The sequence below is a fragment of the Pecten maximus genome, chromosome 1 (genome assembly GCF_902652985.1).
Source record: "Pecten maximus chromosome 1, xPecMax1.1, whole genome shotgun sequence".
Lineage (NCBI taxonomy): Eukaryota > Metazoa > Mollusca > Bivalvia > Pectinida > Pectinidae > Pecten > Pecten maximus.
The window spans coordinates 15,437,949-15,455,066 of NC_047015.1; the positions used below are offsets into that span (position 1 = coordinate 15,437,949).

General features: G+C 36.4%; 1 protein-coding gene across 3 annotated transcripts in view; it reads left to right on the forward strand.

Annotated features, from left to right (window-relative positions):
* LOC117325883 (small G protein signaling modulator 3 homolog) overlaps positions 1-17,118 on the forward strand; it is a 73,393-nt gene that overhangs the window by 14,090 nt on the left and 42,185 nt on the right. For all 3 annotated transcript variants that reach the window (XR_004532389.1, XM_033882387.1, XM_033882395.1), the window contains exons 8-13: positions 4,839-4,917; positions 5,868-6,013; positions 14,782-14,877; positions 15,009-15,140; positions 16,180-16,368; positions 16,776-16,931. Coding sequence is in view for 2 of the 3 variants with exons in the window: in XM_033882387.1 (XP_033738278.1) it covers positions 4,839-4,917; positions 5,868-6,013; positions 14,782-14,877; positions 15,009-15,140; positions 16,180-16,368; positions 16,776-16,931 (798 nt within the window). In the remaining variant the exon portion in view is untranslated. The remainder of the gene's footprint in view (positions 1-4,838; positions 4,918-5,867; positions 6,014-14,781; positions 14,878-15,008; positions 15,141-16,179; positions 16,369-16,775; positions 16,932-17,118) is intronic.

Below are 17,118 nucleotides of genomic sequence, written 5' to 3' on the forward strand. Positions count from 1 at the left end.
TACAGTGGTTTTATCATCAGGTCTGTGGTATATATACTTATAGTGGTTTTATCATCAGGTCTGTGGTATATATACTTACAGTGGTTTTATCATCAGGTCTGTGGTATATATACTTACAGTGGTTTTATCATCAGGTCTGTGGTATATATACTTACAGTGGTTTTGTCATCAGGTCTGTGGTATATATACTTACAGTGGTTTTATCATCAGGTCTGTGGTATATATACTTACAGTGGTTTTATCATCAGGTCTGTGGTATATATACTTATAGTGGTTTTATCATCAGGTCTGTGTTATAATATACTTATAGTGGTTTCATCATCAGGTCTGTGGTATATATACTTACAGTGGTTTTATCATCATGTCTGTGGTATATATACTTATAGTGGTTTTATCATCAGGTCTGTGGTATATATACTTACAGTGGTTTTATCTTCATGTCTGTTGTATATATACTTATAGTGGTTTTATCATCAGGTCTGTGGTATATATACTTATAGTGGTTTTATCATCAAGTGTGTGGGATACTTACAGTGGTTTTATCATCATGTCTGTTGTATATATACTTACAGTGGTTTTATCATCAGGTCTGTGGGATACTTACAGTGGTTTTATCATCAGGTCTGTGGTATATATACTTATAGTGGTTTTATCATCAGATAGAAATAGTGTTACATTAAAGTATTGGTGTAAGATATCAGTGCTTGTAACATGGATGATAAATCACCAGTTTTACAATCAATAAATCTGGGATCTTCTATATTTAAATATATGATGATACACATTTGAGTAGATTGTGAAATGCTTGTAGATGTAACATTATCAACAACACTTTAACATATTCCTTTTATATCAATGAGGACAGGAAATATCGAGTGAATGTATGGCTAAGGTTTGTTGAATTATGGGAAAGAAAAAAAATGAAATGTTAAATTCAGAGATTGATTAGATTATTTATCATGATCAAGGATGAAATTTTTAATAATGTTCCAGATTGTCATGATCACCTATTTGCTTAACAGATGTGGCAGACAATGTAAACATAAACTAGAGATAGCAAAAAATAATTTGAATACTTCATTGACTCAAATGTTTATAATATTTTTATGATCAATTATGAATTGACAATTTAAGAGTCAAGCATTTTTCATGTGTAATAATCCTTATCCATTGTAGATGTGCGTAATCTATATGGGGTTTCTGATCGGTCAGCCAAGATGGCCACCACAGCCTCTGATTGGCTGATTGATCGATATTTAGATATCTGATTTCTGTGAAATTAATATGTGGGTTTATGTCACTGCAAAGATAATGGTGGTGTTTATTTTTGGAAAAAAACCCAAACTGAATGATCGCCATTTCCTTGCCTCTGATTGTCCAAATTTAAATATTGTCCGATTTTGAAGAAAATTTGTACATTTGGGGACTGCTAATTCAAACATATAGGTTTGGCTGCCATAGTAACCACATATATGCTTCTGATTGGTCGAAATTTAGGTATATTTTTAGCCCACCATCATCAGATGGTGGGCTATTCAAATCGCCCTGCGTCCGTGGTCCGTCGTCCGTCCGTCCGTCCCTCCGTCCGTCCGTCCGTCCGTCCGTCCGTCCGTCCGTAAACAATTCTTGTTATCGCTATTTCTCAGAAAGTACAGAAGGGATCTTTCTCAAATTTCATATGTAGGTTCCCCTTGGTGCCTAGTTATGCATATCACATTTTGAGACCAATAATAAAACAACATGGCCGACAGGCAGCCATCTTGGATTTTGACAATTGAAGTTTGTTATCGCTATTTCTCAGAAAGTACTGAAGGGATCTTATTCAAATTTCATATGTTGGTTCCCCTTGGTGCATAGTTATGCATATCGCATTTTGAGACCTATCGGAAAACAACATGGCCGACAGGCAGCCATCTTGGATTTTGACAATTGAAGTTTGTTATTGCTATTTCTCAGAAAGTACTGTAGGGATCTTTCTCAAATTTCATATGTTTGTTCCCCTTGGTGCTTAGTTATGCATATCGCATTTTGAGACCTATCGGGAAACAACATGGCCGACAGGCAGCCATCTTGGATTTTGACCATTGAAGTTTGTTATCGCTATTTCTCAGAAAGTACTGAAGGGATCTTTCTCCAATTTCATATGTAGGTTCCCCTTGGTGCCTAGTTATGCATATTGCATTTTGAGACCTATCGGAAAACAACATGGCCGACAGGCAGCCATCTTGGATTTTGACAATTGAAGTTTGTTATCGCTATTTCTCAGAAAGTACAGAAGGGATCTTTCTCAAATTTCATATGTAGGTTCCCCTTGGTGCCTAGTTATGCATATCACATTTTGAGACCAATAATAAAACAACATGGCCGACAGGCAGCCATCTTGGATTTTGACAATTGAAGTTTGTTATCGCTATTTCTCAGAAAGTACTGAAGGGATCTTATTCAAATTTCATATGTTGGTTCCCCTTGGTGCATAGTTATGCATATCGCATTTTGAGACCTATCGGAAAACAACATGGCCGACAGGCAGCCATCTTGGATTTTGACAATTGAAGTTTGTTATTGCTATTTCTCAGAAAGTACTGTAGGGATCTTTCTCAAATTTCATATGTTTGTTCCCCTTGGTGCTTAGTTATGCATATCGCATTTTGAGACCTATCGGGAAACAACATGGCCGACAGGCAGCCATCTTGGATTTTGACCATTGAAGTTTGTTATCGCTATTTCTCAGAAAGTACTGAAGGGATCTTTCTCCAATTTCATATGTAGGTTCCCCTTGGTGCCTAGTTATGCATATTGCATTTTGAGACCTATCGGAAAACAACATGGCCGACAGGCAGCCATCTTGGATTTTGACAATTGAAGTTTGTTATCGCTATTTCTCAGAAAGTACTGAAGGGATCTTTCTCAAATTTCATACGTTTGTTCCCCTTGGTGCTTAGTTATGCATATCGCATTTTGAGACCTATCGGAAAACAACATGGCCGACAGGCAGCCATCTTGGATTTTGACAATTGAAGTTTGTTATCGCTATTTCTCAGAAAGTACTGAAGGGATCTTTCTCAAATTTCATACGTTTGTTCCCCTTGGTGCTTAGTTATGCATATAGCATTTTGAGACCTATCGGAAAACAACATGGCCGACAGGCAGCCATCTTGGATTTTGACAATTGAAGTTTGTTATCGCTATTTCTCAGAAAGTACTGAAGGGATCTTTCTCAAATTCCATATGTAGGTTCCCCTTGGTGCCTAGTTATGCATATTGCATTTTTAGACCAATCGAAAAACAACATGGCCGACAGGCAGCCATCTTGGATTTTGACAATTGAAGTTTGTTATCGCTATTTCTCCGAAAGTACTGAAGGGATCTTTCTCAAATTTCATATGTATGTTCCCCTTGGTGCCTAGTTATGCATATCACATTTTGAGACCAATAATAAAACAACATGGCCGACAGGCAGCCATCTTGGATTTTTGACAATTGAAGTTTGTTATTGCTTTTTCTCAGAAAGTACTGATGGGATCTTTCTCAAATTTCATATAAAGGTTCCCCTTGGTGCCTAGTTATGTATATTGCATTTTGAGACCAATCGGAAAACAACATGGCCGACAGGCAGCCATCTTGGATTTTGACAATTGAAGTTTGTTATCTCTATTTCTCAGAAAGTACTTAAGGGATCTTTCTCAAACTTTTTTGTAAGTTCCCCTTGGTCTGTTGTTCTGCATATTGCATCTTGGGACCAATAGGAAAACAACATGGCCGCCTGGCAGTCATCTTGGATTTTGACAATTGAAGTTTGTTATCGCTATTTATCAGAAATTGCTGAAGGGATCTTTCTGAAATTTCATTATTAGGTTCCCCTCTGTGCCTAGTTATGCATATTGGATTTTGAGACCAGTCAGAAAACAACCTGGCTGACAGGCAGCCATCTTGGATTTTGACAATTGAAGTTTGTTATCGCTATTTTACAGAAGGTACTGAAGGGATCTTTCTCAAATTTCATATGTAGGTTCCCCTTGGTCCCTGGTGTTGCATTTTGGGACCAATCCAAAAACAACATGGCCGACAGACGGCCATTATCGCTAAATCTTAAATTTTATATATAGGTTCCCCTTGTTTGAAAAGTACTAGAGGGCTGTTTCTGAATTTACACAGATTAGTAAGACTTAGAGGAAGGGAAAAGTAGAGAAAAGATCAATCTGACATGGAACCTATAAAGATCATTCAATGGTGGGCGCCAAGATCCCTCTGGGATCTCTTGTTATATTTGCAATGTCACATGGGTATAATGGCATGGAGTTGTCTGTCTGTTCGTCCGGCATAATACATAGTTCGGCCTGAGATCTTTTTCAACAGATCACTTTGAAACTTTATAAACATTATAATCATAATATGAAGTTGTGTTTCTTTCAATTGCATTTTGATTGGACTATTTTTGTTAAGGGAATTACCTTTTGTTTACTTGTCTGTAGATCCTCTCCCTCAATTTCCAGTGAATTTCTTTCAAACTTTGTAGACTATGGGATTATGTTGTAAAATTTTACTTTCTTAGCAACTGTTTGATTCAATAACTGTAGTTCCATTTCCATATTGGTGTCCAAGTATCCATTAATCTCTTACCATTGGATAAGCTTTTATTTTTTTGCATCCAGTACTCTAGATCTGTTGTTTAAAATCTTGGTCAAAGCTAGACTGTCATACCTCTTATTCATGGTCTTTTCTTACTTTGTCATTTTCATCTTCATCTCTATGTTTGCTTTACTCCTTTATCATACACAATTGCTCATAGCAGCTATTGGTGCCCTGTCAATATTGATTGAGATTGGTTTATTTTACAGGCAGACCAGAGAGTGATGCGTCAATTAATCATCAGTTATCTCCCCGATACGGACCTTGTGATGAAGGAACATGACATAGGTACACCAGTTACATGCTGCTTTGTGAAAGTTGTTAAAAGTTTGGTTAACTTGTCAAAATGTCTTTAATATGTATGTAGAATGTTTTTTGTCTGGACATCTCCACTTATATTCTTTAGTGTCATGTATCTCTAACAGTTATTTTATTTAAGCATTAACATATCAAAAGATGGTATTCAAGTTTGTTGATGAAAGAAAATCCTTTGAAAAATTTGAAGAGATAAATGCTTATTTCATTAACAGTTCATTGTAATTTGTGATGACTGTGAAACCTCACTTAAACACAACCTCAAAATTATGACCACCCTGCGATTACAGGCATTTTTTTCAGTCTTGTTATTTTCTCTATATGTCTTTGTATTTGTCCCTTCAGTAATACGAACTCCCTGTAACTCTGTATTACGACTACTTTAGACAGTCCAAAAGACAACTAATTTATGTTAATTGACCCCATGATTTTAAACAGTTACCTGTTGTCACACTTACCTGGTGTGCAGCAAGCTGTGAAGAACTTACTGCAAATAAACCAATTATCGGATTGTCTACCAAGGCTGGAAGGGTATTAATGTTGATCTTTTGTTTATTTATTAGAGTATTGACAGGTCAGAATACTGCCTACAGTAGCAGAGTTAAAGAGTCATAGATTAATGTTTTCTACCTCTGTATTAAGACCACACCACTATTAAGACCACTTTCACTCAGACCCCTAGGTGGTTTTAATAGAAAGGTTTCACTGTTATTACAAATTATCTGCTTGCATTCACATTCCTTGCAAAACGTGAAATTTTCCATCAATTATTTAAGAGTGCTTGGAATCAAATACATACTGTTTATTATATATAGTTTGTTTGAAGTCCTATTTTAAAAAGGTTTCCTAACATGCATGTTGATTGGCTAAGTTGCATTTTGGTGAGTACTAACAAGTGTGCTGATTGGCCTGCTGCATTACAGAGCTGTCCCTGATTAGCCTACACTGGTTCCTCACCCTGTTTGCAAGTGTGGTACACATGAAGGTCCTGCTGAGAGTGTGGGATCTTTTCTTCTATGAGGGCTCCACTATCTTATTCCAGATGACCATGGGCATGCTCAAAATGAAGGTCCGTATCTACATATAGTTGATATGAGAATTTCACTGCTGTTTGTTTGCTTTCCTACTAAGTGCATGCCCTAGTCTAGTCAATAGCCCTGGAGATTTCGATATAATATACAGATAATATACTGTAAACATGGTTGTTTCTGTGGGTGTAATTTTTCGTTTTTATTTTCGATGAGTAAACCATATGCATGGGGCTTATTTCCATGATTGATGTATTTATTTATTTTTTTGCTTTTGTTCCATAATTACCACATACAACCAAATAATCCGAGTGGGAGAACTTTGTGGCCAAATGGCCTTGCCCTTCATGTATAAATCCCCCCCTAATTAATTTCCATGTTTACATTATTCTATTTGTTCCCTTATATTTTTGTTAAAGCTGAACATTTTATTTTTTTGATTGAATTTTTTGTTTGTACTAATTATAATATATATAACACACAGAGTACGGCGTATGAGTATGTTGGTATAGTGATACTAGAAGGTCCACTAACCCTCCTACATAATTTATTTCCCTTGCATCACTACTCAATATTGTATGGCAGAATCCTACCTTTTTCATCTCTTGTTCAATCTGTTTCCTATTTCAGATATTTATATCATGGCATGATCAGTTTCACCAAGTACATTCTATGCATTACTTTATAATCATTTGTGAAACCTCTAAAACACTTTGTGTTCAGCTAGTAAAATGACTGAACGTATTGCTGCCTAAAAAGCCTTGCTTGGTAGAGGTGTGTTTCTTATTTCTTGTCACTTTCTGTCTAAGTACTAAAAAGGTTATTTAAGAATTGGCACAGCTGATCTCGGTTGTGCATGTTCCAAATTTAGATGTTGTTGAAAGACAAAACGACATCCACACCAACTTTCTATCATGATGATTTTTAGTCCACTTTTATCAGATGATAGACTGTTCAAATCCCCATGTGTCCATATAGTCCATTGTCACTTGTCCCCCGTCAGTCCTTAAACAATTCTTTTTATCACTATTTCTTGTGATGTACTGGATAGATTTTCTTCAAATATCATTTGAAGATTCCCCTTGTTCCCTGGTTGTGCCAAGACAGTTTTAAGTCCAACCAAGAAATCTCCGGGGGATCTCATTTGCAGTAGTTGCCATCAAGAAAATTTTGTTATGGCATTATGAAGCAAAGTTTGCCAGAATTAATCAACAGGTCAGCTGACCTGGAGTCAAGGTCAAAGGTTATGATCAGTAGGTCCAAAGGTCAAGGTCAACATTTGTATTTTTGTTATTATATGATGAAGCAAAGTTGGTCGTTATGAATCAAGGAGTCAACTGACCGAAGGTCAAGGCCACTGGGTCAAAGGTCAATGTGAAATTTTGTATTTATTCACCAATGAACGTTTGGTTATGATATGATGAAGCAAAGTTTTTCAGAATTAATCAAGGAGTCATGATCAACTGACCATTGATCAAGGTCATTGGGTCAAAAGTCAAGGTCCCATTTTGGTTGTTAGAGTGGCACAATGGTAACACCCTTGCCTTTCACTGAAATGTCTGGAGTTTGATGCCCTGATCATGATCAGACATGGGCCAACAAGAAACATCAATTGGTATAACTTATTTCATATTTGTTGTAAAATTGATAGATTTTACATTTCAAGGTCAAATTTTGTATCTTTTCACAGATGAACATTTTGTTATAACATTATGAAGCAAAAGTTGGTCAGAATTAAACAAGCAGTCAATTGACCAAAAGTCAAGGTAACTGGGTCAAAAGTCATGTTCCAATTTTGTATCTTTCTCCCTGGTGAAATATCATTTTCCGTGATGAACATTTTGTTATGACATTATGAACGTGAGTTGGTCAGAATTGAACATAAGTCATCTTTTCACAGATCAAGGTCATTGTTCCTTACTGACCTGTCCATGTTATAGTTATGCTACCAATGAAACAGGTTTTGTGTATAATCATTTGCAAAGTATGAGTTTCAAATTCACTAGATTGTATAAATCATCAAATGTTTGCTATCTAAGTACTGTATATATTTCATCCAATAATAAAAAAAATACATGATTCTTAAATTTGGACCCTGTTTTATGTAAGATGCAGTCACAATGCAGCATTTCTTACAGCAGTCTGCATAAGCTTTCAGGAATATTTTACAATGTGTTAGGAATACCAATTGGGTCTGTAGAGGTTGAACCTAGAGCACTGCAGATTTATCATACTATAACTTATATTTCAGATCTGGACAAAACGGATAAACAGCTGGTACACAAAAACATATAAAATAAGTTGAGACATCAACTGTCATAATCATATAACCTTTAAAACTACTATTTAATACCACACCACACATAGATACTGTATGTGCTAATATATTAAATATACTCACAGAGCAAAGGATGCAAAGCTACATTTTATAGCGTGAATTAGGGGAATCTTACACCATATACCATTGTCCAGTATACAACACAGCACAACACAACATAACAAGAGACAGCACTTTATAGATATTGGTAAGAGTTGTTTTAATATTAAGTACACACTATGTGTAGAGTAAATACACTGCAGGACTGCATTATTAAACCTCTATGTGATCATGATGGGATATTATAGTTCTTTGACTTGTGAAAGGTGTGAAATTAAAAAAGTCTCAAGTAGTAACCTCATTAAAACTCTAGGCAAACATTTCAAACCCTGCACATTTATACTGTTATACCATATATAAGTAGATAATAAACATGGAAAATTATACTGTTATACCTTATATAAGTATATCATAAAATGGATACCTGGACTAACAAATTATTGATAGAATATCATCCGAAGTTTACATTCAGACTCTGAAAATTAGGAATGTGGAAAAACTGAACTTTAAAAGCATTGAACACATTTTGATTTAATACCTGGTATATATCTGTATTTACATTTTGGTAGTATGGACATCTTCAATTTAGTAATTAACTGGTTGTTTTGGTTTTTTGTTCAAACTATGGCATGAAATCTTCATATGTAAAAAAAAAAATGAAATAAAACTTCTATTTTATGCCTTTTCCTTTCTATTTCAAAATTGGTTTAATGGTATGTTCAAAAAAAAGATTTCACAAATATTTAACAAATAGTTGAGCATATTAGGTCTACAACTAAGAATTTTTGTTATTTTTTGTTTGTAAATTATCAGATTTAGGTAATTTGGAAAATAAGTGACTGCAAAATTTGATCTTTTTCAGTGCACCAGTACTGGTATATCAGATTGAATGTATCTATGATATATTTACTTTCTTTTATTTGGTTAGGCTGTAGGACTTTCTGTGAGAAGGACAGGGAATTCAAATACTAGTTACATGTAATCCTTGATAATATTTTATTTTGATTAACAAATGCTATTGATCTCCACCTAATCTTTAAATATACAAGGTTTATCTTTACACAAACAGTATACATGTACATGTATGTAACAATGTGTATGAGTGTCGTTGCAACGTTTCAAGACCGACTTGTCTCTTTGTCAAGCTCTGACAGACTGTGAGCAAACTTTCCCCTCATCTCTGTTCATGTTTTAGGTTTTCCTGATTATGGTGGCTTCTTTGATTTTTCTGGTTTTGGTGTTTTGTTCTCTTTCCACTATTTTGGCATTTTTCCAATCAATGATGTGATTATGGGTGTAAGCATGGTCTGTTAATGCTGATTTGTAGATATTTTTCATGTGTTTCGGGTGAAAGTAATGTACGTTGTTCATTCTTTCCACATCTTTTTGATGTTCTTTGAGCCGTATTCCAAATTTTCTGCCCTTTTGTCTATGCATGCTAGCTTAGAATTCTTGCTTGGGATTTGGTATACATTTTGTACTACCTCTGTATTGTCTGGAATGTCAGTCTTGTATTTCAGGTGTACTAGTAACTATCTGAGTGTTGGTAATGGTCTCATTGGGGTGCTGATATGGTGTTTTGACTGTTTTCTCATCTCTCTTGAGAACACCTCATGATCAGATGTTCCCTTTCACATAAGGGAGAGTAAACCAGCCTTTGTATTTGGTTAGATTCGGATCCTATTATTCTGCTTTTGTTTTTTTAGCCCACCATCATCAGATGGTGGGCTATTCAAATCGCCCTGCGTCCGTGGTCCGTGGTCCGTCCGTCCGTCCGTCCGTCCCTCCGTCCCTCCGTCCGTAAACAATTCTTGTTATCGCTATTTCTCAGAAAGTACTGAAGGGATCTTTCTCAAATTTCATATGAAGGTTCCCCTTGGTGCCTAGTTATGCATATTGCGTTTTGAGACCAATCGGATAACAACATGGCCGACAGGCAGCCATCTTGGATTTTGACAATTGAAGTTTGTTATCGCTATTTCTGAGAAAGTACTAAAGGAATCTTTCTCAAATTTCATATGAAGGTTCCCCTTGGTGCCTAGTTATGCATATTGCGTTTTGAGACCAATCGGATAACAACATGGCCGACAGGCAGCCATCTTGGATTTTGACAATTGAAGTTTGTTATCGCTATTTCTGAGAAAGTGCGGAAGGGATCTTTCTCAAATTTCATATGAAGGTTCCCCTTGGTGCCTAGTTATGCATATTGCGTTTTGAGACCAATCGGATAACAACATGGCCGACAGGCAGCCATCTTGGATTTTGACAATTGAAGTTTGTTATCGCTATTTCTGAAAAAAATCCTGAAGGGATCTTTCTCAAATTTCATATGTAGGTTCCTCTTGGTGCCTAGTTATTCATATTGCGATTTGAGACCAATCGGTAAACAACATGGCCGACAGGCAGCCATCTTGGATTTTGACAATTGAAGTTTGTTATCACTATTTCTGAGAAAGTACTGAATGGATCTTTCTGAAATTTCATATGTAGGTTTCCCTTGGTTCTTAGTTATGCATATTGCGATTTGAGACCAATCGGAAAACAACATGGCCGACAGGCAGCCATCTTGGATTTTGACAATTGAAGTTTGTTATCACTATTTCTGAGAAAGTACTGAATGGATCTTTCTGAAATTTCATATGTAGGTTTCCCTTGGTTCTTAGTTATGCATATTGCGATTTGAGACCAATCAGAAAACAACATGGCCGACAGGCAGCCATCTTGGATTTTGACAATTGAAGTTTGTTATCACTATTTCTGAGAAAGTACTGAATTGATCTTTCTGAATTTCGTATGTAGGTTTCCCTTGGTGCCTAGTTATGCATATTGCGTTTTGAGACCAATCAGAACACAACATGGCCGACAGGCAGCCATCTTGGATTTTGACAATTGAAGTTTGTTATCACTATTTTGAGAATGTACTGAATGGATCTTTCTCAAATTTCATATTTAAGTTTCCCTTGGTGCCTAGTTATGCATATTGCGTTTTGAGACCAATCAGAAAACAACATGGCCGACAGGCAGCCATCTTGGATTTTGACAATTTAAGTTTGTTATCACTATTTTCGAGAAAGTACTGAATGGATCTTTCTGAAATTTCATATGTAGGTTTCCCTTGGTGCCTAGTTATGCATATTGCGTTTTGAGAACAATCAGAAAACAACATGGCCGACAGGCAGCCATCTTGGATTTTGACAATTGAAGTTTGTTATCACTATTTCTGAGAAGGTACTGAATGGATATTTCTGAAATTTCATATGGAGTTTCCCCTTGGTGCCTCGTTATGCTTATTGCATTTTGAGATCAATTGGAAAACAATATGGCCGACAGACCGCCTCTTGGATTTTTACAATTGAAGTTTGTTATCTCTATTTCTCAAAGTACTGAATGGATCTTTCTCAAATTTCATAAGTAGGTTCCCCTTGGTTTCTTGTATTGCATTTTTGGACCAAGGTGTCCTGAAAACAACCTGGCAAACAAACAGCCATTATCTTCTCTTTCTTATATAGCTAGGATTCCCTTGTTTGAAAAGTACTGGAGGGATGTCTCAATTTGCACAGATTAGTAAAATGAAGGGAAAAGTAGAGAAAAGATCAATCTAACATGGAACCTATAAAGATCATTCAATGGTGGGCGCCAAGATCCCTCTGGGATCTCTTGTTCTGTCTGTCTTTTCTTGTATAATAGTTCTTTTCACTTTGTTCATCCACCTGTCAGGGGAGCTACAACAATTAAGGGTATTTTTGATATGTTGTTTCTCTAGGTATCTGTCATCCTGTTCTGTGTTGTTACATCTGTCAAGAAGTATGCGCACAATTCCAAGTTTTTGGTGAAGCAAATGATGGAAGTTGAAAGCTAAACATTGGTCTGTGTGTGTGGGCTTTCGGTATGCCAATAATTTGATGGTGCTGTTTTCTTTTACGGATAATGATAGTGTCCAGAAATGGTATGGATCCTTCCATTTCCTCTATGGTTCAGGTGATCTGTTAAGCCCTGCATAGCTCCCAGAAATGGTATGGATCCTTCCATTTCCTCTATGGTTCAGGTGATCTGTTAAGCCCTGCATAGCTCCCAGAAATGGTATGGATCCTTCCATTTCCTCTATGGTTCAGGTGATCTGTTAAGCCCTGCATAGCTCCCAGAAATGGTATGGATCCTTCCATTTCCTCTATGGTTCAGGTGATCTGTTAAGCCCTGCATAGCTCCCTTCTTAATTATTAGTAGGGTGTCGTCTACATATCATTTTTACATTAAAGTTTCCACCAGTCAAGTCACCTTTACAACCCATTACTGACCCAAGCGGGACAGGGGAATATGTCTTAACCTGATCAGTAGTCTATTCGATACAATGTGTATGTACAATATATCGATAGACGAAATGTCCCATCGGCAAGTGATAATAAATATATATAATTACCATTTCGTCACAGAGATACAGGTAAACATCATGTTCATCAACACTGTCAGTCAGAGCTTGATAACGAGATTGCAGCTAGATGGTCTTGTTACCTTGCAACAGCACCTGTATGTATTTTTAGCCCACCATCATCAGATGGTGGGCTATTCAAATCGCCCTGCGTCCGTGGTCCGTCGTCCGTCCGTCCGTCCCTCCGTCCGTCCCTCCGTCCGTCTCTCCGTCCGTCCCTCCGTCCGTAAACAATTCTTGTTATCGCTATTTCTCAGAAAGTACTGAAGGGATCTTTCTCAAATTTCATATGTAGGTTCCCCTTGGTGTCTAGTTATGCATATTGCGTTTTGAGACCAATCGGAAAACAACATGGCCGACAGGCAGCCATCTTGGATTTTGACAATTGAAGATTGTTATCGCTATTTCTGAGAAAGTACTGAAGGGATCTTTCTCAAATTTCATATGAAGGTTTCCCTTGGTGCCTAGTTATGCATATTGCGTTTTGAGACCAATCGGAAAACAACATGGCCGACAGGCAGCCATCTTGGATTTTGGCAATTGAAGATTGTTATCGCTATATCTCAGAAAGTACTGAAGGGATCTTTCTCAAATTTCATATGTAGGTTTCCCTTGATGCCTAGTTATGCATATTGCGTTTTGAGACCAATCTGAAAACAACATGGCCGACAGGCAGCCATCTTGGATTTTGACAATTTGAAGTTTGTTATCACTATTTCTGAGAAAGTACTGAAGGGATCTTTCTCAAATTTCATATGTAGGTTTCCCTTGGTGCTTAGTTATGCATATTGCGTTTTAAGACCAATCAGAAAACAACATGGCCGACAGGCAGCCATCTTGGATTTTGACAATTGAAGTTTGTTATCACTATTTCTGAGAAAGTACTGAATGGATCTTTCTGAAATTTCATATGTAGGTTTCCCTTGGTACCTAGTTATGCATATTGCGTTTTGAGACCAATCTGAAAACAAGATGGCCGACAGGCAGCCATTTTGGATTTTGACAATTGAAGTTTGTTATCAAAATTCCTGAGAAAGTATTTAAGGGATCTTTCTGAAATTTCATATGTAGGTTTCCCTTGGTGCTTAGTTATGCATATTGCATTTTGAGACCAATCTGAAAATAACATGGCCGACAGGCAGCCATCTTGGATTTTGACAATTTAAGTTTGTTATCGCTATTTCTGAGAAAGTACTGAAGGGATCTTTCTCAAATTCCATATGGAGGTTCCCCTTGGTGCCTTGTTATGCTTATTGCATTTTGAGATCAATTGGAAAACAATATGGCCGACAGACCGCCATCTTGGATTTTGACAATTGAAGTTTGTTATCTCTATTTCTCAAAGTACTGAATGGATCTTTCTCAAATTTCGTAAGTAGGTTCCCCTTGGTCCCTTGTAGTGCATTTTTGGACCAGTCTGTCCTGAAAACAACCTGGCAAACAACCAGCCATTATTGTTAAATCTCAAATTTCTTATATAGCTAGGATTCCCTTGTTTGAAAAGTACTGGAGGGATGTCTCAATTTGCACAGATTAGTAAAATGGAGGGAAAAGTAGAGAGAAGATCAATCTGACATAGAACCTATAAAGATCATTCAATGGTGGGCGCCAAGATCCCTCTGGGATCTCTTGTCATGTATACTGTTTGTGTAAAGATAAACCTTGTATGAATCCAAACTGATGAATATGATTAAAGTCTACCTGATCTGTATTACCGGTAACATATCACAGGTTACTCTACTGTACATTTTTAATGCATATGGAATACCTGGTATGTATTGATTACTCTTCAGTTGGATTCTTTTTTGTGTTGACCACATAATTTCTATTTCTAAAATTTCTATTAGAAATAAGAACAATCACTTAATAAATGTTTCATACTAGGTTATAATTGATAACATCAGAACTTGAAATACTAGCATGTATATATACTCATGATAAATTTGAATTATGATATGATTTTGGTACACTAGAGTTAAGAAATATTAATGTATATTTGTAACCAGGAACACGAGCTAAAGACTCTCGACAATTCAGCCCAGATTTTCAATGCCCTATCAGATGTGCCTGGCGATGTACAGGATGTTGAGGATTTAATAGAGGTGAGTATACATCTCAGGAAATAATTTCTAAATCTGATAACAATGTCTTTTTAACATCAAGACTAGAATGTGAGGTAGCTTTGATACTAAAATCAGTACCTGTATACGGTGTATATTACTTTCTGCTTTAGATATCTTTCCGAACATGTGGATCCCTGACAGATATGGTGATAGAATCTCATCGAAGGAAACACCTGGCATACCTGATGGCAGATCAAGGTGTTATTGTCAATCCAGACTCAACAAAGAACCTCCCCAAACAGGTAACTCCTACATTACTTACGGACTTACATAAATGACTTATTAAGTAAAATAGTAGGCAACACTTTATGTTTACTGTTTAGTACTCTCTAGCCCATCATCATTACATCATCTAACAAAGAAGAAACAGTTCTGTACATCATTATTCCATTGTTTTAATCATCAAGAAGTGATCAGTGATTGGTTTTAGAAGGACCAATTTGAGAAAGTTCCTATTTATAGTTATCTTAGACTAATACCCATTTCATTCTTTGGAAGTATAAATATTTACACAATGTTCCCGAGGTATTCCGATGGTCGATAGCAACTGTAAACAACATGGCTTCAAACACTGCCTCACCAAGATACCTCATTGATGATTTAACAAACATTTGCTGTCCGTTTGGTTTTTCGTTTATCGTACTAGAGATAGACAGTGAAGGCAACAGCGTCATGAAAAAATTAGTTTGAAAGGGAATACTGTATAATCATAACGTGTACGGTAACGATTTTCGAAATCCAGTTGGCAATGGCAACACAATCCGTCCTGTCGACGAGATATTGTTTAATTGTTTTCTGTTTTTCTTTCAATGTAACGTCCAGCGGATTAGCAATATTTTTATTACATTGGCCATTAACATAATGCAGTTATGTTTGCGAAATTTTGCTGAATTGAATCGCAAATACTAAGGAGACGCAACCAAAGTCTGATATAAGACTCTTTGTCATTGGTTGATTAATGACGTCATTGACCGGTTTTCATTGCCTTATATTTGAAGGTCAAAGGTCATGCTGAGATGACCTTCTACGGGGTGTCGTTAGATCTTGTATTGGATCGAGTGTATCGTAGAGTATTGTAGAGGAGCGGAAATTACAAGTCTAATTTTAATTAGATAGAATACCCTTCATCAAATTCATGTTTAGTTTCAAGAAGATAGACATGCATCCCTGCAATGACTTGATAGTTTAGCTTTTTACATCACCATACAGTCATCTGTCAAAAGAAAACTTATTCCCTGGATCAGATAAAAAATTGTCTTATTAAATTTGCCTATATTTCAGCAACTCAATAAACGCCATCTTCGACGATCAAGAAGTCTGGTTTCAATGTTACTTTGGGGTGATCAAGAAGATGATGATTTTGGAAAGGCCAAAAACATCCGTCAGACTGAGCTGCTCGTGGATATGAGGGAGGCCATTTTGCAGTTGGCACGCCACTTTCAGTCACTTGACCCAAAAAACAACAAAGTGGTGAGTGATAAATGATATTGACTAGAGAAATATTTAGAGTTATCTTTCTTGGACCATACATTCTCCAGCTAAAATCATTTTACCAGAGCTCTGATCCACTTCCATTATAATTTCCATCCAACAACAACATCTCACAGGGTTCCTAGTATTTCTGTTTTCACTTCTATAACAGGTAATAATAGGGCCTTATTATAAAAAATGATCAAGAGAGCAGTGACCAAAATGATGAGAAACATATAAGGTATGTTTCCATATTATAGACCTTTTGGTCAGCAAGTTGATTATTTTTTGACAAGCCACTTAGGTGAGAAATTCCCTATTTTAAAAGTTTGAGTTTATTGTGATTATTTTTAAGTTGTGCTATGTCTGAGTAACACCTAAATGTATGATTTATCTTGTTGATACAGAACCTGATAGCAGATTACACAATGGACAGTCATGCAAGGGATTTGGAAAATTATGTGAATGTAGCTAGGAACAAACGAAGAAGAGCAAAAGCATTACTTGACTTTGAACGTCATGATGATGATGAGCTAGGTTTCCGAAAAAATGATGTCATAACAGTAAGTGTTTACATTGTAAATGATATGAATGCTGATAAGTGGGTGTTAAGCAGAAGGCTTGTTGAAATTAGTAAGAATCTAGGAAGAGTAGGTCTATAATGTAATCAGATATAGTTAATATCTATTAATCATATTCTACATCAAAATCAAACAAATTCTGGACATGTTTTGAATTAAATTTGGCTTG